The 21,870-nt window shown below is 39.1% G+C and overlaps 1 protein-coding gene and 1 long non-coding RNA gene across 6 annotated transcripts in view; one reads left to right on the top strand and one right to left on the bottom strand.

Annotated features, from left to right (window-relative positions):
* dnah9 (dynein, axonemal, heavy chain 9) overlaps positions 1-21,870 on the bottom strand; it is a 189,931-nt gene that overhangs the window by 1,674 nt on the left and 166,387 nt on the right. For all 5 annotated transcript variants that reach the window (XM_015031765.1, XM_015031766.1, XM_015031767.1 and 2 more), the window contains 7 exons: positions 20,971-21,198; positions 16,447-16,638; positions 16,102-16,293; positions 12,109-12,279; positions 7,087-7,269; positions 3,550-3,803; positions 3,338-3,473 (listed from right to left, as the gene is read on the bottom strand). In XM_015031765.1, coding sequence (XP_014887251.1) covers positions 3,338-3,473; positions 3,550-3,803; positions 7,087-7,269; positions 12,109-12,279; positions 16,102-16,293; positions 16,447-16,638; positions 20,971-21,198 — 1,356 coding nt within the window. The remainder of the gene's footprint in view (positions 1-3,337; positions 3,474-3,549; positions 3,804-7,086; positions 7,270-12,108; positions 12,280-16,101; positions 16,294-16,446; positions 16,639-20,970; positions 21,199-21,870) is intronic.
* On the top strand, positions 438-1,863 carry LOC106947009 (uncharacterized). Its single transcript, XR_001424890.1, has 2 exons — positions 438-743; positions 1,286-1,863. It is a non-coding gene; the product is annotated as an uncharacterized LOC106947009 (long non-coding RNA).

Genomic DNA, 21,870 nt, shown 5'->3' with positions numbered 1-21,870 from the left:
GCCAGAAAACTGTAGGAAGTTTCCAGTCTTCGGAACACAAGGGTGAGGCTTCAAGAAACAGATATCAGGATTAGATTCATTAATTTCTGATTCACTAAATCAGCTCCATGTTTGTCCAAGCCAGTGTCAAAAACATTGGCTTTCTTTGCAACAGATGAACTTTTCTTTGGTAATTCCTGCTCTGTAATCAAGAATGTCTCTTACAGATTTCACTTTTGTCTTTTCACAAATTTCCTTTCTGAAAGACTTAATTCTGTCTGAACAGCTTCGATTTACTCAATTCATTTTATTTGTCCTTTTTTTTTACTAACTCATTATCAGACATGCCAAACGATGATAATTTGGAGATGACTTTCACTGGATTTTATAGCAGGGTATCAAAGTAAAAGGGGGATGAATCCACATGCATGTCACATTTTTAGGTCTTTATTGGTACATAAAAGTTTTGAAAACCATGCATCGTTTTCCTTTAAGTCCAAAACAATGCACAACTTTGTTTTGGTCAATCACAGGAAATCCTAATAAATATACTGACGTTTGCAGCTGTAACTCCACAAAGTCTGGAGAAAAAAGGGAGTGAATACTTCCACAAGGTGCTTATAACCAACAGCGATTAACCCGAGCGATTTTTGACTTTGCGTTTCAGAAGGCAGCGCTGCGGCAGCCCTGGAAAAGCTGCGAGAGTTCGATTCAAAGTCGGCCTGCTCCCACAACATCCTCGCTAAACACATCGAGTCTAAGTGGTCTGTCTCATTAATTAATCCTTCCACACTTAGCGCCTGACAAACACAAGTTTCTCCATGAATGCGCAGCTACTTTTAGGGAGGAATATAAATCCCAATGACTTTGGTAAAAGCCGAGAGGACAAAGCTTTAATTGCTTCTGCAGTTGCTCTCAAACTTTAAAAGATGTGTTAAACACTGTACCCCAAAACTTCCGTGTTTGTTTGGGCCAATGAAAGGAAGTTATTTGGGCTCCTTGTGACGCACTATAAAATTATTTAATGACCGTTTAAAAAGCAAACAAAAAAAAAAAATTATATTGCCTAGTCTCCCGACATACTGGTGGAGCAAAGTATTTATTACAAAGCTGAAGTACTCGGGACCAATAAAAGTGACCCATTTACATAAATACATATTGTTCCGCAGTGTAATGCCTGCGTCTTTCTGTGCAAGGTGCAGCATTTGGCCATCTTTGATGCATAACCCCCGATGAATGAGACGCACGGCTCATTAATATAGATGAGTAGGTTTATCATAAATCTTTGACTTTTATTGCTTCATAGAACTGTGTCCAGATGGAGTTCTGCTCGCTCTCTTCGCCAGCGGCTCAGAGCCGGCCTTCGGGGCCGAGCGGAGGATGTGCACAGAGGAGAGGAGGAGACGAGTGGAGGGTGTTGGAGCGCGAGACCGGCCCCGTCTCTCCGCCTGTCTATTTGAGCGCGGCTCCAACTTTAATGAAGAAGAAGAAGAAAAAAAAAGAAACACTCCTCTAAAGTGTGATCTAAGTGTTCGAGTGCACACTCTGCACATTCCCTAATTAAGAAGTCTACAGGGATACTCCTTGAAAGCTTGGTGCATATACAGTGGTTGAGTGTATGTAGATAGATGGAGTCCTGGGAAGCTGAGTAATGCACTGCACTCCACCAGCTGAACACAAGCAGGATTTAAAGCAGAAACTGGAGCCACAGAGGGAACGCCGAGACTCGCCTTGGGGTTCATCCCAAAGTTAATTTAGTTGACTCTGTTTAAAGGGGCGTTTTGAAGTTAACTCACCTTGTGTTCCCAGTGTCTGTGCTGCATCATCGAAAAGTACAGTGCAGGTACTTATGCTGCGATCTAACTTATGCCTTATACAAAACGTTGTAAAAAGAAAGTGGGCCCTGTTTCAATCCTGGAGTCTTATAAATCACAACGTAGGAGCTATGATCAGGTTTTTACCGGGTTCATCAGGTAAACTTCAGGTGCAATTTATCCTCGAGTGCACAAAAAATACACCACAGAATCCATTTGGTCTTTTTTTTTTTTAAACAAGAATAAGCTAAAGAGGAAAAACTTTATTATCAATAATTTTTAGGAATCCTTGTCTGTTTGACTTCATCAGACTCACATCATTATGAGGGAGTTCTGTTAAACTTTTCCTTAGAAAGTTTCTCCAGGTCATTGAGTTTTATAAGATTGAGGTCTGGATACGTTTGCAACACATTGGTTGTTTTCTTTATCAACCATTCGATTGTCCATGTGAAGCTGTGTTTGGAATCTTTCCTCTGTTGATGACAGAGGAAAGGTTACTTTGGGTCAAACTTTGGGTCAAACTTTAGCTTCAGAGACACTCTCATATGCGACTGCAGAAATTTTTGTATACAGTTGGTGTTTGAATCCCAGCTCCTACGCCACAAAACAAGGAGCGACTTGACATGGACTAATCTTTTGCCCAAGAACTAAAAAGACGATGGAGAAAATATATAAAGAGTGAAGACATTTTAGGTGATTTTCTGATGGAGCGCAGTTGTGAGAAGAAAACTGAACAGAAAACATGCAGAGGAAACCAGGGAAACAAAGACACAATCTGCGTTTCCATTACAACTGTGCATAAAACTTTGCCAAATTCTGCTAAAGTCAAAAAAAAAAAAAAATTTGTGATTGCAATGTTTCCATTAAATAAGAGATGCAATCAAAATCACACTAAAGTTTGTTCATGTGACACGTCATTAAAAAAAAAAACATGCCATGATCTTCCAGCTACTTCCTGTCGTTTTCTTCTTTGTGGTTTACACCAGTGGCAACATCAGGCTGCTGATCATGTGACTCGTGAGATGCGAAAAAATTGTTTCCATTGCAATTTTGGAAAAATAAATAAATTTAGATATGGCGAAAAAAAAAAAATCATCACCTCATCCCAGGGCCAAAATGTATTTTTTTTTCTTTGTAAATATGACACAATTATGTGGTCCAGGAAACTGGAAAAGTGTAAAAACCAGAAACAACGCAACACAAAACAAAAGAATGACACAAACCTCCAGGTCAGGCAGGTTTCAAAATAAATCAAGCTACGAGAGAGAAAAAACTTCTGCAACTCGCATCGGGATATAGTTGCACTTAAAATATTTAAAGTGCACAAATGCATTGTGGGTAGTTAAACGAAAGAATGAACTGCACATGCACAAGTCATAAATTAATTAATAAATGCAAAACAAAAAGTCCAATGATTTGTGGTGACTATAAATCACTTGTTAAAGTTTGTTGCTCCTTTTTCAGTTAAAAACTGAATAAAGATCGGCTGTCAAATTCTAAATAAATCAGAAACGAGAGCTGTCTGAGTATCTCCTGTGTGATACCTGCGAGTCCCACCGTGCTCCTTCCATGAACAGTCCGTGGACGTACGCTCCTTCACGAGGAGGCGAGCTGAAGTCCTCCCGGTTCTTCTTTGTGACATCACACTGCAGGCACATGCTGTCGAGAGGCCACTCGTTCCTGTCGGGAAGGTAACAAAAACCAGTTATTCTGCTAAAGCTAGAGGCCGTTTGTTTAACATCCTGACCGACTCTACCTCCTGGCCATGGCCTGCATGATGGCTGTGAGGAAAGACTGGGGGTTGAAGAAGCCGGCCAGCCACACCGCAGGGGGTAAGATGAAGTCCGCCGACCAGGCTTCGAGCTCCTTGACCCTGGCCAGGAGGTCGTTGAACCACAGAGCCAAACCGGCCGTGGAGGGATACGCTCGTCCAGCCCAGCTGTCTGGAACGGCGTCCAGGAAGATGGCGTTCTGTAGATTCTCCATTTCGCTGGTCATGGTCAGCTCTCCCTGATCGGCGAACAGCGCAAGACAGATGAGCTAAAATCTTCTACCTTTGTTTTTAAAAAAAGACAGAAAACAGCTCTAGAAGGACACATCAACTAGGCACTAGTTAGTTCTTGTCAAAACCAGGATGGCATCGATGTTGACCCGTCCAGTGAAGCTCGCGGTCCAACAATGTTCCCTCGTATTTTTGAGACATTGGCGTTTTGTTGCCTCAACATACAATGTAGGATTTAAATGTAGCAAAACTACTGGAAAATAACTTTCTGAAGATGTTCTTTGTTCTGAGCTGAACAGTTGTGTACAAATCAACAAAATATTTGTTTTTTATGAATCAAGTCCTGATTTGTACTCTTATTTTACAGAGCTCTGTGTAGAAGAACATCAATTAATCATACATGGAAGTAGGACTTAGACTTCACAATTGAGTTTAGACTATAGCTGTGCAATCACACAACAGGAGAATCTGGACATTCGGTGAATGAAACTACAATAGTTGGACTGATTCATCGGGGGGGGAAATCAATTTACAGGAAGGAGGCCAAACACCTGGAGGCCTTGTGCAGAGAAAACAATCTGGTGTTCGGCGCGAATAAAACAAATCAGATGATCATCGACTTCAGAAGGTCATGACCTGAGCACAGATTCCTGCAGCAGAGAAAGTGGATAGCATTAAGCTATCCCCCATTTGGAACACCACCGGGATGCTGCTACTGGTAAACAAAGAGGACCGTACGGAGAGGAGCTGGGAAGGTCGTTGCCGTGTTCCTACCTGCTCTCCCGGTTCTGTTTCAGGGCAGCTGCAGGAAATCTGGACATTTTCAGGGACTCTTCAAAACCTCCCCCATTAACATTTTATTAAACTGCTGCCATCAGATAAAAGGTAATGAGATCAAAACTGCTACACAGCTTTCTACTTCAAGTTGTTCACATGCTGAACTACTGGCAAGAATATGCACTTCACATTATTTCACTTATTTTATACTGTACTTTTTCATCCGTGTTTTCAATCATCCGCTTCATGATTTTTCACTCTAAAATGTCACAGATCTCAAAGAAACTCATTTGAAATCAATAAAAACAAACTAACTCTGGTTATTTACTAATTGCTTAAAAAATAAAGAGCAAATGGCATAAAGTTGTATTTGTGGTTTGATGCAGCGGGAAAAGACGAGTGTTTTCATTGCAGTTAGTCACACACTGCTGTCATTCTAGCTCATGTTGAAGCTGGTTGCTGTCATGTGAAAAATCTAATGTGTAACTGGCTCTTTGTTTTTGATTGTTATTGAAAAAAAGCTAAAAACCTCTTAAAGACGTGATTGACTGTGATCCTGTTCTCGCCTCCAGGAAGCAACCAGGAGATCCCTATCTGACTTCTCGTCAGCTGCTAATTGGAAATAAGTCTCTAAAGAGTTGAACATAAAAAAGATAAAGGATGAATGACACAAGGTCACCAAAAACCTAGCTGACGCTAAAGGAAAACGCCATGATAAAATGTATGATACTCTGCCTGACGCATAGTTAACGTGTGTGTGACTTTCATCGGATCACTAATTCATCCCAGCGTCCCGCACAGCACAAAAATCCTGACCAGTTATGACCGTCCGATTGAAACAATATGCAACAGAGAGAGCATCAAGGCTAACACCCTGATGGCTCCTACTTATTCCACCATGCAGGCAAAACATGATTCCATTTTCTGCTACAATAGTCGACACGACTTTTAAATCACTGAAGCAGTTTATTGAAGCTTGTAGAGCCGGGAGATCGAAGACTCATAACTCCTGAGAAACACGTTGACACAACCCCCCCCCCCCCTCCGTCCGTCTTACTTTTTCTGTTCGGCGTTAACAGATGAGTCAGCCATGTATGACACATTGACACAGATGTCTCCTTGGTTTTTAGTCATGTCAAGCCACATATCCCAAAACTCTGGCTTGTAGCTGTTTCCACATGGGCTACAACTTTCAACTTCATTGTATTTAATTGGAGACTTATTCGACAAATGTACACAACGTAGTGAATAGATATTAACCCTTTCATGCATCAATTATGATCCTTTGTGTCAGGATTTTTTTCATTTTTTTATTTTCTTAAGGCATAAAAAAGTAGGAAAAATAAATGTATAATTTTTTATTTTTTTTTTTAGGTGATCAATTGGAATTTTCTCCAAATACAAAGTTATTTGAAAAATTCATCAGTAGTTTTGTTCTTTAGGGGTTATCTGATGTCACAATATTTTTACCTGCAAGAGTCGTCTACAGCAGAAGGAGGGATTGGCCTGCTTTTTTATCTGTCAGCCATATTGGATTTAACAAGAATAATTTCTTGCCTTTGCAGCTGATGGCCAGTAAGGAAAGGATGCAAAATGTTCAAAATCTCTCACCAGAACCCCTTTGCCATTTAATGTCAGATTCCATGAAATGGCTTTAATTTCAATAAAGCCACTTGAAATTAGTGGCTTCAAGAATTATATTATTTTTGCAGTTCTTCAACATTGGCCAGATTTGTGGGTGCACCATTAATAGTTGGAGCAGGTCCTCCACCTGAGCTGTTGATCTCTGCAGCTCCTCCAAAGTTAATGTTGGCTCCTTCTTTGGCCTGTACATGACAGAAACTCCTGATTAAGCCTTTCTTTTCTTACTGACAAAAAATAAAAAGTGGTATCAATGCTCAAGTCTGTTTCATTATGTCAAAAATTTTGCTTGTTAACTTTAAATGTTTTTAACTTCTGTTGAGAATAAACAATTATGTGTCGTTCAGTTATTTGCACGCTCGTTTATACACTCATGCACAAACACAGAGCACACGAGAGCAAAGCTAAGGTTAAAGGAAATGACACGTTGGGGGGTGTCCTCTTCAGGCCGTAGCTTAGAGAGAACCCAACAAAGAAAACTAGAAACTATTGTTATGTGCCATTTTGCTGTTAGCCGCTAAGGATAGCATGAACAAATAATGGACCAGCTGTATTTTAGTCTTAATAAATGAAATTCATGAAATAAACTCACTGACTCTTCTTCAACCTCATCCAGAACCTAAATGGAGGAAGGATAATTCTCCGACACTTCACAAGTTTTCTGCTTGCGTCTTTCTGATTTAACTTTTGTTTTTCAGTTACTTTGACAGAGCGAGTTTAAAGATTGAAGGATACAGATTAAATTAGCTCACCTGAAAAAAACATGGTCACTTTACAGCCACACAAAGGTCGACACAAAATTGAGCTTGTCATGGAAAACCCAGTGGGCTTTAATAACCCCCCTCTTCTCTGCTTAGATAAAACCGTTCTGACCTTTAGTCCGAGGTTCAGAGCGTTCAGAGAAAGTCTGATCTCCTGGGTGAGGACGTTCATTCGCTCACACTCCTGCAGCGCCACCACCTGGTATGGAGTCCTCTCCTCGGCCTTCCCTAGCAGCTCCGCCATGTCAAACTGTTCTGGCAGCCTCTCCAAAATGTCTTCCAGGACCGAGCGCACCTGATAAAGAGGGAGAGAAAGGAAAACAAAAGGGAGGTGAATGTCTCTTTAAAAATTTGACAAAAAGAAAAAAGAGAGAGATGAACTGTCTGAGTCGGATAAACTCACACTTGCCAACACAGGCAGCCTGAAAGTTAGTTTCAGCCAGACAATACTATAAATATTCATGAGGATATATTCTGCAGTGCCATCTCTTTTTTTTCTAACAAATTTTAATTTCTACAGTTTAATCTCTCTACAAAATCGATGCTCACGTCATTTTTGTGGGTAAGTGAGGAAAGATAATGTCTTCGTCAACAGTTTCTGAGAACAAGCAGCGTGAGCGATCAATCAGTGGATTAGGTGCTGAACAAAGGATACGAGGTCATCATATTTATTGGAATTTTCTGATAGAATAGCTGATTTTGGGTCTGGCAGCCAGCGAGTACTCTGAATACCGAGTGGGGCTCATTGATACTCTCCGCATGGCTGTTTGTTAAGACAGGAGTTCTTCGTCTTCTCGGCGAGAAAGGTCACATCATAACACATCGACGGATGGATACACACCAGGGCTCCACAGAACATTTAGTGGTAAAATGTTTGATCCCACAGGGCCGTGTGACGAAGCAAGCCAATAACTCAGCCAGTCCAGTATATCAGTCTTTGGATTTATATTAAAAAATAAAAAACATTATGATTACAAAACAAAAAAATCACTTTAATAAATAATCCAAGAGTACAGCGAGTGTGCTTTTTCACTATATATACACCCTGTAAAAAAGGAACAAAAATCAAATAAAAACACAAAGTCAGACTTCCCTCTAGAAAATGGATTAGAGGAAAAAACAACACAAAGAATTATTAGTATAGAAATACATACAGCAAAACAAAATCTTTATGGAAAGGAAGTGGAAAGTGGTAAATAAACTGACGTAAGATAAACAACAAAAGAGTAATTTTTTGTACATTCTGAACCCATAATGGAAACCATGAGCCCAGAAAAGGTCAAACCGTCTTTACTGAGAATTAAAATAATGTGCGAGCAGGAACAGGGCCTGCTTCTTGGGGTCGACGTTCAGGTCAGATTCTGCAAAAGACACAGGATGGAGTGATGGATAAGGCAATTAGGAAGAACAGCTCAAACAGAAAGAAAAGGTTTCCCGGACTTTCCCGACTTGGACGTGCTTCGTTGGAATAGATGAAGTTTTAGGAGAAATAGACGGGAAAACGTCTGTTTACCGGGAATTGTTTAATAGATCCCTTCACAATCAGGTTAGCCAGTGCAGTGATTTATGGTCCATTTTCCTTATGCTGGTCAACGTAGCAGCATTTTTAAAGAACTGATCATCTAACTTACTCAAAACACACGCATCGTATTTTTTTTCCTGTGAGCTGTTTGGATAGTATGGTTTCCTTAAGTTTTGCAATAAAATTTAATTAGGCTGACTCAGTAAAAGAGTTAATGTGACTTTAAAAATTCAGATGAGTCCATGTGGAGCTTTCTGGCATAATCTGCACAAAGTTAGCGAGTATGCTGATTCACACGCTTACTTTGAAGGCGTACAGTAGAAAGATAATATGGGCCGTATATTAACAGCTTTAGTGTATAAGAGCTCATTAGGCGCCGCAGAGTCATATATTTTGCATTTAGGAGTTTCCGTAGAAACAGAGGTAAACTAAAACAGCCAATTTGAGCCAATTTTTCTGAAGTCCTGCGTTAGATGAAGTTATTATTGTGGTCCATAGTGTATACTAACAAAATAAATAAATAAATAAAAATCTGCTTTTGTCATTATGCCTTACGCGAACAGAGCAAGTGTGTAGGAATTAAAAGCAGTGAGATTTTGCTGTAATGCTTATGTAAGCAGCATAGCGGCATCCATCTGGTGGAAATGCTGTCCTAATAGCATCACCTAAGCTTACTGCTCCTCAGGGATATCACTGACAGATTGGATTTCAGTGACATTTTAAGAGACCGTGTTTGGAAAGTGTTATGACAGAGCAGATATTTGACCAGGTTCTTTATTAGTTTTATATACAAGTCTGGTCCATAATTATACTGACACAGAGCGAGTGAGTCACAGCTGACAATACAGTCGCTGTGTGAGATTAAGGTTCACCTATCTCTGGGATGATTTACATTCATCAGGAGGCTTTAATGGTTCATTTAAATATATTGTTTTCTTTTCAGATTAAACAGCTTCAATTTTATATATATATTATATATATATAAAGCAAAAACTGGGTGAACAAGATTTAATTTATTGTTAATCGTCTCCACCCATCCTAAAACCTGTGTTCACTTAGAGTTCATGGCTGGTTGCTTCACTGACTGGATAAACTCACATATAAACTTCAAAGAACATGATGGAGATCTAAGAAAGAAAGCTAAAGATCTACAAAAGACGGGGACAGTCATTTGGTTTCTCAATTTGTCGACACTTCGCCGTTGTTTGAAAAAAGACCCAAGTCATAAGTTACAGATGAGGGAAATCTAGTTAGGATCCCAACTAGAACCTGTGTGGACTAGAGCAAGTTCAGTCGATGGTCTCAATAATGAGGGAAAAGAACAAGAAATCATTAACATTTAGAAATTATTATGGCATTCATACAGTTATGAGTCAGTCTGTATTGGCCTATGAGACTGTTTTATGTTTGATGTCAAGAATCTATAACTACTACTATAAATGCGTCAGCATGAACACAAGGGTCGCAGTTATTTCAATTATTTTTTTCAGTGAAACATTTTAGCGGTAGGGAACTTGACTCAACTTGATGACTGCATGTAGAGTGAAGAGCTTTAGATAAAGACAAGTACTGGCCATTTTACATTTGACCATTTAAAATGGTGGAGTGAGCATTACGTAAGTTAACCCTTTCATGCATAATGGTCACTACAGTGGACAGCTTTCTAAAAGCCATTTTCTTGTGCTTCTTGTGAATTTTTATGTTATAAATGCACACAGACCACTGAAGTGAACACTAGTGCATCATAAAATACAACATCAACTACTGGCCATCAGTTGCAAATGCAAGAAATTATTTTTGTTAAATCCAATATGGCCGACAGACAAAAAAGCCTGCCGACCGACCCGGTCCCTCCTTCTACTGTAGACGACGCATGCAGGTAAAAAAAATATATTGTGACATCAGATAACCCCTAAAGAACAATAGTACTGATGTATTTTTCAAATAACAACTTTGTATTTGGAGAAAATTACAATTGATCATCTAAACAAATAAAATATTTTTTTAATTTTTTTATTTTTACACATTTTTTTTCCTACCTTTTTTATGCCTTAAAAAATGGGAAAAAAATCCAGACACAAAGGATTATAATTCATGCATGAAAGGGTTAAGGTCAACTTCCTACAAAATGTAAATACATGGCAAATATGCTACACTTTGACAATTGACAACCAAGCAAAGACAGACATAACTTCTGTTTATGAGAGAGAAAGAAATTCACTCAATGATGTAGCCAGGAAACTATCTGAATCCAACTGATAATTTATGTCGGAAATCAAAGAAAAATTATCCTAAAAACATCCTGTGTTAACTACTCTAATGAAGAATTATATCTTTTTGTTTGAGTAGCACAGATCTTAGACTCTAAAACAAATGCTTCTCTGACAGAAAGCTTAAGTTTTGCTTAAATTTGGAGAATTCAAGTTGTCAGAAAGGCGACACAACAGAGCCACTAATCACACTAATTGGATTTCTTATGTCTTAGTTCATTATTCCACCATTTTTTTCACTATACTTGATTTGAAAAAAGTTTATTCATGATATTCAGTTTTTTAAGCTGAATAAAAACTGCAAAGACAAAGGCAAAATAACTAACCGAACATCCTCAGACAGTTGTGATCCTTTATTTTTTTTGACATCTTTCTGCTCCACCTCTTACATCTGCAAATCTAAATGTGAGACAGAATTTTAGAAAAATCATAATATATTGTTTGAGAATAAAATCATCATCCACTCGCAAAAAAATCCCCAGAAATACAGAGAACCATCACATTATTTTACAGCCCACAGCAGCAGATGTAATGACTTCAACAAAGAGAACGGTCAGGCAACCAAGACCCTTCTTTGTTATTATTAACAAAGTGACAGTCTCTTTACGAAGCCCCTATGCAACACCACGGCCTCTGTGACACAATATTTATTTCAACTTTTACACTCAAATAAGCTTCATTTCAGGGTGGATTCGAGCAGAAAACACACCAGAAAATGTCATCTCTGTACAATTCTTCCTTTGAGCTTTCCCAGGCCCCAAACAGTTGGTTTGAAAATTAGTTTCAATTCATTGTGCAGGAAGCATAGAAAATGTCACCTTCTGTCATCATCTATTTCAGATTCGGTGCTCCGGGGGTTTTGTAAGATGGTTAGCCTCACGCAAGGCAAACAGCTGACAGACTGCTGGAGGTTATCATCTTTAAATAAGGGCTACCCTTATATGCAAGTCTTTTTATTCTAGATGCTCAGATTTTGTTCAGTGCTGAACGGGGGCAATGAGATATGCTGAACAGGAGACGGAATTTGTTATATAAAATGTTGTAATTGCACCTGTCGGCATTTACTTGGAACTTCTCGAAGAGTGTAAAAAAAATAAAAGAAGGACAGAAGAATGTTAAAAGAAGGAAGAACAGGTAGGAAGATGTTTTACAAACTTGATAAGGATAATAATCCAAATACATTTCAAAGCTGACCTAAAGCTGTATCTGAAAGCTGTGCATATAAAGACACCAAACAAGCCTGCAGATATTTCATCGCCGACTATGCAACAAACTTCAAGCGTAATCGTCAAGTCGATTTTTCTCTCGTTTCTGCACGAGATTGAGTTTCAAGGACTTTTACCTTCTCCTCGCTCGTCATTCCTCCTCCCTCTCCGACTCCTCCGTCTCTGGGCTGCATCTCCAGCATGGTGCGGAAAAGCTTCTCTGACGTCTGCGTGAGGACGCCGATCTCTGCGTTGGGATGAAGGCCGTACAGGTACGGTGACTCTGCAGGCAGCGTGTCGTCAACGTACTGAGGAAGGAGAAATGACAGACAGAGATGGAATCAAACAGATGGTTCTGTTCTCATTTGTACACCATGACTATTTTATCGATTTTTGATTTTTTATGTCAGTTAAGTGTTTCGGAACATGAAACAAATGTTAAGAACCTTAAGTAACACAAAAGAAATAGTTTTAAGATAGTTGTTTGACTTATCAGGGGAAAGACACCATTAGCATCTCTCTGCCGTTAGGTGAAAAATATGATTTCGTTCATGTTGCATCATGACTCATAAGTTTATGATGCAACAATGTTATTAAACGCTGTTTAATAACATTGTTTGGAAAGTCATATTCCCTACCCAAACTCTAGCATGGTTATTGTTATATCTGTAAAATCAAGAAATGTCATGAATCTGCTAGCCTGATGGAAATAGTTTGAAAAATCTATAATAAAAAAAAAACATCTTTAAAAAAGTGGCATATTATGCCATGAACTAAAGAAATTCAACAAGGGGAGATAAATAAATCTATTGAAATCTTTCAGTGGAGAATGAATTGTAGCCCCACTTTGAAGATTTTGGGACAGTGAGTCACTATCCAAAAACAGAGAAAACAAGGAATAGTTCAAAAACAAAATTACAGAAACAGCATCTTGATGACTCATCCAGGAGGTCAAAAAACCGAGAACAACATGGAAGTAACAATAAGAAAGACAGTGGGTAAAAATCGGTGTCCATTAGAGAATACCAAAGCAACAACACAACCAACCAAAAAACATAATATATATCTACATAGGCTTGTCTCACAATTGCCAAGAACTGGCACGTATCCATTTTTTGAATTACAGGTGATAATAGACTGAGGGAGAATATCTGGCTCTCAGTGACTCAGTGGCTCCGTTCAGCCAGCAGGACAATAATCCAAAGCTCACCAAAAGTTTGACCTCTGCATGGCAAAAAAAAAAAAACAAAACAAAAAAACAAAACAAAACTGGAGTTTTGAGGTGGTCTATTCAAAGCCCGGAATGATTTCAGAGACGTTGATTATGCCAAAAAAACTCTTCAATGTAGCTGCATTAAAACATTGCTGCAAAGAAGAGTGGGCCAAGATTCCTTCAGAGTGAACGACAAAAAAAAGCTAAATCAGAGGTAATCTATAAGAGATTCTCTTTTACAGAAATTGATACTTTTCTTTTTCTGTTCTTACTTTTTCACAGGTCTGCACATCACCGAGCAGCACAGCAAGACAACTTATTCAATAATGTGATAAGCAGCTTTTTAAATCTCATGTCTGGTTTTTCTTCAATAGAACTGCTGACAAAAAAAGAGAAGAACCACCACAGAGTTGAAGGAGTTTTATTCAAACAATTAAACTGATAACAGCAGATGACGGCACAAAGAAGATGGAAATGCTGCATTTTGCATCTGCTACTCCATAATGAAAACACATGCTTCTAAACTGAGTGCAAAATAAAAATCAAATAGAAATAAAAAAGTGCTTATTTGGTGAGTTGCATTAAAAAAAAAGTTCCTCTGATGTCAGGATGAAAGTTTTAGAAACAACCTGGCTTTTAGTACAGGATCTCTTTGTAGTTGCTGCTTTGATCTCTTTAATCCTTCCTGTCGAACTTTTACTGATAGCGTGTGTTTAATGTTGGAGGAACAAAAATGTTTCGGGTGGATGTGTGCGAAATTCCACCCGGATGGTTACAGTGGAAGTGATGGCCTTCTGGTACCCAGAGGGCATTTAAAAGCCCCGGCTCTCCGGTCAAACTCCTTCCTGGCTCAGCCTGGCCGTGTTGTGACAGCGAAGAGTAAAAAGCTGCAGTTTCTCCCTACAGAGCTACTTAATACATCTATATGTGCTCACTGAGCAGTCCACAGACTAAGGGGAAATTAAATCCAAATCAAACATCCCACTCCTCTTTGGCTCCACTGGAAAACGTATGGGAGGAATCTGAACCGATTATTGCTCACATATTACATCACCGTGGGCCACAGCACACACAAACTTTAATCGCTGCTGATTTAATCCAGTCAATTAGGGTTTGTGTTCAGTGATAAATGAAGGTGAGGGGCAGGAAAAGAGACGGGATGTTGAGGTGAAGCAGCAGCCAGACAATAGCACGATTCCCTAAAGTTGGCTAAGCAGGTTTAAAAGTCAAAGGACACTTCAAGAAATGTTATTTGAACCAGCATAAAAAATGCTGGTTCAAATTTGTTGGTTTTACTTAAATCCAGTTCAGATATGATTAAAATTGTACATTTGAATATCCATCTGAAACATTCTTATTATATTACATATTTCCCAATAAACTCCATTTTAAACAGTTTTTAAGCTGGTTTATATTTGTACTTTTTTATAACTCATCATTCAAAATCCATCCCATACATCTACTCCACACACTGATAAACAAAAACTCTTTTTTGGTTCTTCCAATACAATGTTTATTTATTTTATTGTTCTGCATTAGGTTAAAATATAATCAAAACAAACATTTGTTTTCATGACGAGAACAATAATTTTCAATTTTGAATTTTTATCTTTTAATGAGTAGTGTTTTAACTCTGTTTGGCATTTTTGATTTTAAACATTGTATATTAAAATGTAATTTTTTTCCCCTTGTGGATATTGCAAATTAGCTTGGTATTTGTTAACATTTAATAATTGTCCAAATACAAATAAACCAATAAATGACAGGTAAACAAATAAGTAACAGTACAAATATAAGGTTTGAAATGGACAGTGAACGTGGAAATCACTGAAAGCTAAATTAAATAGTAATCTTTACTGAATGTTTCATTTTTATAAATATTACTGTACTATTTTGGTTTGTTTCTAAATCTGCCTACTGTGAGCATTCGACGACGACTGTATTGCAGATATTGTTGACATCTAAATGAAAAACAAATGCAGAATAGGCTTTTGGTTTGGGGAAGTACTCCAGTATACATGGAAAGATTTTTTATAATTGGGTGAAATAACAGTACAGATGTTATTGCAGGCAGTTTTCTATCTCTCTGAAACCAAAGCTTGTAAGCAAAATTTTTTTAAAAAGTATTGCTTCTGAATGTAAACTCACACTGATCAATCACATTCACTTTTTTTTTAATACTTTAACTGGATGTTTATCAATGGAGCCACAGACAAACATCAAGTCTGATCAATACCATTGATTCTTACAAGAAAACAAAAATGAGTAAAAATTCAGATGTATGGTTAAATGCCTGACAGCAATAAAATGCAACAGTCACCATTCGTCAAACATGTTTGTACAGAAACAACATCAAAATCTTTGATGTTGTTTTTGTACTTGAATTAGTCTATAAAACACTACCACAATAATTAGACAAAATATCATTTCTGCATCGTCTTACTGTGAACTTATAAAAGGCGTTGCATCTTGCCTTTTAGGATAGATTACTTTATACCAACAGAGAAACTTCTTCCACCCACAGAACAACTCTGCCTGTGAGACATATTAATATAACTAAACTACAATCTGTAATTTCCCAGGGACCCGCACATAGTTTTATTGGTATTGATTTAGCATTGAACTGTATACGTCCACACAGTGCCCAGGGAAGAATGATGGAGAAAGACCTATTAATTATAGCTGCTCGGTCAGAGTCGTTTGAAGCGATCATTAATTTGCAGAGGGCACAGAAAAGCCCCCTGGGACCAAGTAGGTGGAGGGACCTGAACTTTCTTCTGGATCACTTACCATTTATACAATGTCTGATCCAACTGTAAAAAACGCTCTCTTCCTTTTCTTTCTTGTGGTTTTGGTGGTGGGAATGGTTTTACTAAATGGTTTCATGTTGTCCAATTGGTGGCAACGTTTCCCTCACCTGGTGGTAGCTGTTGTAATCCATGTTGCCAGGCAAGGGGAAACCAGGCGCCAGAAAAAACTCTCCCTCCATCATCTCAGGCTTAATAAACTCCTCCAGGTAAGTTCGACACAGATGTCGATCCCAGTCGTCGGTGATGTGACCCCCGTACATGATCTCGCCAAACAGGTAGCGCAGGTCGTCGTACGGCACCTGGCGATTACAAAGAGAGACGATGTTGCTCCGCCAAAAGCGCCTCAGGGTGTCACACGAGTTCACATTTCCAATTAAGACTGCAAACGGTATTCTTTGCAAACCACCTGCACAAGAATGGAAAGAAAAGAGAAGGGGTGGGGGGTAATGTACCTTCAGATTGGCCTCCAGGTAGTTGTAGAGGACGTTGATAGAAATGGTCAGGTCTCCGGTGTTAAAGGGATACGATCTGTTCCAACCTTGAGGACCAAATTTTCTTCTCTCAGCGACCACCGCGTGGAAGTAGCAGAGGGAGAACCAGATGCTTTTGAACTCATTCTCCCGTGCACACATGTCCAGAGACTCCTGTTAAACCAAAGGACAAACTGCAGAAGGAGATCTTTTGGCACAAGAAATTACAATATTTTCATGCAGATATGTTTCGTGTAAGAGAGTTGATTTCCACAAAACTCAGTCCAGATACTGTTAGGGCTACAAGCCCTCCCACCCCCCCAAAAAAGGTGAGTAATTTTTAATACACATTTGACACGTTTTTGACAAATGAAAGATAGTCAGTTTTGAATTTCCTTTTTATGTTGACAGACATGAAGAACAAAGACTTTATTGGACTGGCTGATGGTATTTTCATATATAAACACTGAAAAAGTTCAAACTCCTTTTAAATCAGTCATGATGACACTTTGAAAAAGACTATCAAGGTGTACACATCTCCAAATAAGAGCAAAATCTGTTTTTCCTCCTAGGACTGCAAGAACCAAATGAGCTCACTCTGTTTTTGCAGCTTGTTTTTGCTGCGTTTTCTGAGTGAAACTATAAAACCATTCGATACCTTGCAGGAACAGAGGATTTTCTATCATTGGACAACTGGTTTGGGAATGCTTGCAGCTTGTTCTCAGCAGAACATAATTTTCTTGTGGTGTCCAGCAAGTATTGTGTAACTGAACAAATCTAAGTGACCACGGGTACTACAGTGACAAACTCTGCGACTGGAGAGACTTATGAAGACTCACCAGATATAGATTTGAGTCGTTGTGAAGTAGGAAATATCTCTTAGTTCTTGTGACTGCAACCTTGAGTAAAGGAACCCATTTATCTGTTCTTGTGGAGAATGTACAAGCCTTTACAAACTACTTTCTAAGTACTGAAAGAAAATAACCGGCTAACCATTAGCCTAACCAGTTAGATGAGGTATAAATGCCATTTAAAATGAACTCAACTCAATAAGGCGACTCAACACACAATTTAATTTTTTACTTCCAAATCAGTCTTCTACCAAGGTTTTATGCAGCTTGATGCCCTGCATCCACCTCAATATCAGGGGCTCATAATAATACCTTAAAGTGATACAGCAACAACAAGACTATACAAAGACTGTATAGTCTCTGAATGCAACATTGCAGCCTTACCAATAATTGTTTCCACACCCCATTGTAAGAGGTACAGAGTTGTGGCAGAGGGCTCTGTGAACAGTTTCATTTTGTCAAATCTTCCCTGATGCAGCACAGTAACAGAGACAAGAAGGTGACTGGATTGCAATAAAGCCAACCATGAGATTCATTTTTAATTGTCACAACTTGTCAGGCGCTTTCAGCTTCCAACTGTCTCCTGGGCTCATTATTCTAGACAGGCAAATAAAGAAAAAAAAAGAAAAAAGAAAAGAAACGTAAATGGCACTGTAATCTCCAGAGGGGCGGGGGAGTCGGTTAAATAAGCATCCCAACAACCCTTATGGAAACCAGAAGAGTGGAGTCTCTTTACTTTAGCATGTAGCAAGCTGTGTATCATAGCAAAGGCCCCACATTTCCCCCCTGCTGCAGTGCCCTGGGGAGCTGACTGCTACGATGTGCACACAGAGTGAATAAGTAGAGTGCAGGCTTACTGCCACACACACACACGGTCGTTGTTTGAGGTTTAGTTAATATTCTGCACGGCGCTCCTCTGCTCAACCCAGCTGAAAGAGATGCATAACCTCCCTATCCATGACCTGTGGACTGGAGAGAAACAAAATGCTGCAAGATTGTTGGTACAAACACGCACATGCACTCATACCCTGCATTCACAAACACGAACTGAAAGGACATTTCCATATCAATGAACTGCCAGAGTTAACCATCTTTGGTGTCTGATTACCCACAAAGAATGATTGGCTCAACAAACCAATAAGGAATTGGAAATCCATAGGCACTCTCTAGGGTTTAGCTTTTAGTGATGCAAGTTGTATCTTTTTTTGACAGTGGTCTGCAACAAGAGGCAGGTCAGTGAATTGCAGAAAAACCAAAGAAAAAAGAATGTTATTTCTCTGGCTTAGCTCTGGCTTTGGCCTTGCGGTGGTCCATAACAGAGAATCAGGCGGCCATTGATTAAGTCTCACCGACAACACATGACCAGAATATTCTCCGAGCCTAACCTCGGCAGACCTCCCCATGCCTCTGCATAAGGCCGGGCTCACAAACAAGTCGCACTTATCAGGCAAGATACACATCAGCAAACTAAGGATTGTGGAAATGGATCGGGACGTAGCCGAGAGGTCAGGTAATGGTGCGGGCGAAGATGCATTGGCAGCAAAGCACTGAGGTAATGGTAAGGCTTAGAAACAGACAAAGAACCGATAAGGTAGAGAAACACTTGAGGAGGCCACTGTGGCACACAGATCCATTCTAACCATGGAGCCCGCAGAATGAACCAGGAGCATAATATCGTCTAGCTTTTCCCTGATAACACAGCGGCAAATTGGCCTTGTTCAGACGTCTGTCCTCAGGTAATCCTTCCGCCCCCGCCGGTGTTCACCACACCAAGCTTCACTTCAGCAATGCCTATATTTATGCCCTGCGTAGGTCACAGGAAACTGAGCAGCCAGGAGACGACTGTACTTTTTGTTTGTTGTAACAATTGTAATTTGGCAGCTTCATGAAAGTGAACATTGTATTGTCTCAGCTATGACTCAGAACTAAGAGAAGAACAAAACCTCTTCAACAATAAATAAAAAACAACTGCCTTCAGATATTTTGATCCCACACAATGGACACTCGTATTGTTCTGGGAAATCTGGTGCTCTGGGTCTATACCTTCCCAAGTCACCGTAACTCCATGAGAGTAACTAAATATAGTCAAATAAATAGTAAAAAATGCTCCAAAAAAATGGGAGAAAACCAAGAATTGACGTGTTTGTGTGTGTGTGAGTGTGTCTGTGCAGGGCTTGTGCAAAAGGCTTTTTGTGTAATATTAAAAAAAAGGAGGAAGTAGTAATTGAAAGTATTCTTTTTTTATTGTTATTTGCATAGTTTAATAATCCAAATGGGTAGATCCATAAATATTCATACATATTTTTGACAAGTGTATACGTCAAATGTATAAATATGGGGGGTTTAATGAGATCTAGTGTTATGAGAACTTGCAATATTAAAAGCCCTACAATATTTCTGGTCAAAGGGAAGTCTGTCTCAAAGCGCTAATAAGTTCCTCTGAGCATTGTCTGGAGGTATTAATATGAAACTCAGACATGAATTGCATCCCAAGACAGTTAAAACATTGAAGAAGCCTCCACCAGTTGTAAGTAATCGCATCCCAGCTTTTTTGCTATGTAAAAGAAAAAATATTTTAAAGTAATGGAGTAACAAGAAGTAAATGTGCATCCTGGATAACTAGAAACCCTTTCAATTATTTTGTAGATTCCTATCTACAAAGGTGGTAATGTCGATTTCACTATTTTTAAAGGAGTCTGGAGAGGTGTCAAGGTTGTTGGCACTGATGCCTGGGTTCATGAAGTCTGTTTGCATTGAGACTGTATTTTCAAGTACAGCAAACTCTGATATGGTTCAAACTCGTATGTGGATGCAAACAGACTGGAGAGCGCTCCAAAAGCAGGAAGTGGACTATAAAGAATGACATTTTGGGTCAATAAAAGTAAAACAAGAGTCTAATACTGTAGGGAGAAATAGCTTTTGCCAAAGACAAAAGATAAAACTTACAATCGCTAAAATCTAACACCACTTAATTTTTGTTTACATTGTTTGAAGGAGGAAGTTGTGCTCGGTGTCTTCTTCTGAGGGTTTTGGTGGTGTTTCTTCCAGTGCAGCGCCACCACAAGCAAGGGAGGGAACAGGTTTTTGGATAGTTTGACACAATGAGGTTATGAAAGCAAACCGCACCAGCTGAAAATGTTACAAAAGTTGCAATTTTCAACCCAGAGTCGAACAGAGTCCACCAGACTATCAGGTATGAAAACACCCCTAGCATGTGGACTGGCAACATGTCCAGCGTGTACCTACCTCTTTCCCAGGGACGGCTGGGTGGAGGAACCAGGCCTATGACCCTGTTAGGGTAAGTGGGTGTAAAGAAAATACTGATAGATGAGTTTTGTAAAGGTCCACTAAAATGTTACTTTTTTTTTTACTAGACTACAGGTTGATCAGAAACAACACAAAAGGGACAAAATGGCATACTGACACCATTGTGTCACGCTCACTGACCAGAGATTATCATTGTGGGTTGTTTAGTAGATATTTATTTTTATCAATATGTATTTCGGCATTTATTTTGATCAAACCTCAGCCGGATTGTTAAAACATTTCTAGTTCTCGTGAATCCATTATCATCTATCATCTAGAAATAAGCATTGAAGTAAAGCTTATTACTCCTTACCAAGCACATTGATCTCCACAACCTTGACAGTGTTACCTGGTTGAAGTTGTCCAGGGCTTTGTGCAGGTTGGCATGCATGTCGGTAGGTGGTTCATTCGTAATCTTGATGGAGTTCTCCAGGATCCCCTGAGGGATGAAGTGGCTGTCGCGGGTGGAGGACGGCTCAGCGCTGACAAACACTCTGAAGTTCTCGTGGCTTCCCTCGGCAAACTGCTCGAGAAGTTTCTCCAGCGTGCCCAGCCAGCGAGCAACCAGGTGGATGTTCTTACAGAGGAGAAAACAAGCAAAAAGACAGAAAAATAATAGTTTAATTCAATAGTTTTTGACTATTTATTACCCAATAGCGGAATTTATTGCAAGGTTAGCCTATCCTATAATAATTTAATTTATTCATTATTCAGTAGCCACACTGCACACAATAACATCAAAGACAAAGTGTTTGGTTCTTATGTCAAGTGGAGTGAATGACGGTAAAGATGAAGTTCAGCCTAAGTATTAGTTGGGCTAAATTATTTCTTGAGAGAGCGTAGTCAACTTTAAAGAGATGCATGGCTGAATTGGCTGGTGACCAGAATCTGTCAATAATCAGTCAGTCGAAATCTAAGAGCTTCACTCCGATCCGTTTACTCTGAACACTCTTCGGTGTGGAAGCTGTTGCTGAATAAATAAAACTCAATCTTAGATATTTTCTGTATCAATACAATGTTCGTCAGTCAGTTGAAAATCAGAGACTTAACAGAAATCCAAAGCCATATTGTCAAAGTTTTTACGTTTTATCAATCTGGTTCAGTTCAAAGCCAGAAGGCTTTATATTATTAGGCCCGAGCAGCTAAGCGCTGCGAAGGCCTCTTGAAATTGTGCTGTTTATTATTATAGTTCTTGTGCCAAATGAATTGGCTTTTTGGGGGCTTTATCATATTCAAAAACTCACCAAAC

Source organism: Poecilia latipinna, unplaced genomic scaffold (genome assembly GCF_001443285.1).
Source record: "Poecilia latipinna isolate Pla-1442-1.1 unplaced genomic scaffold, P_latipinna-1.0 Scaffold217, whole genome shotgun sequence".
Lineage (NCBI taxonomy): Eukaryota > Metazoa > Chordata > Actinopteri > Cyprinodontiformes > Poeciliidae > Poecilia > Poecilia latipinna.
This window is presented reverse-complemented; position numbering and strand designations above follow the sequence as displayed.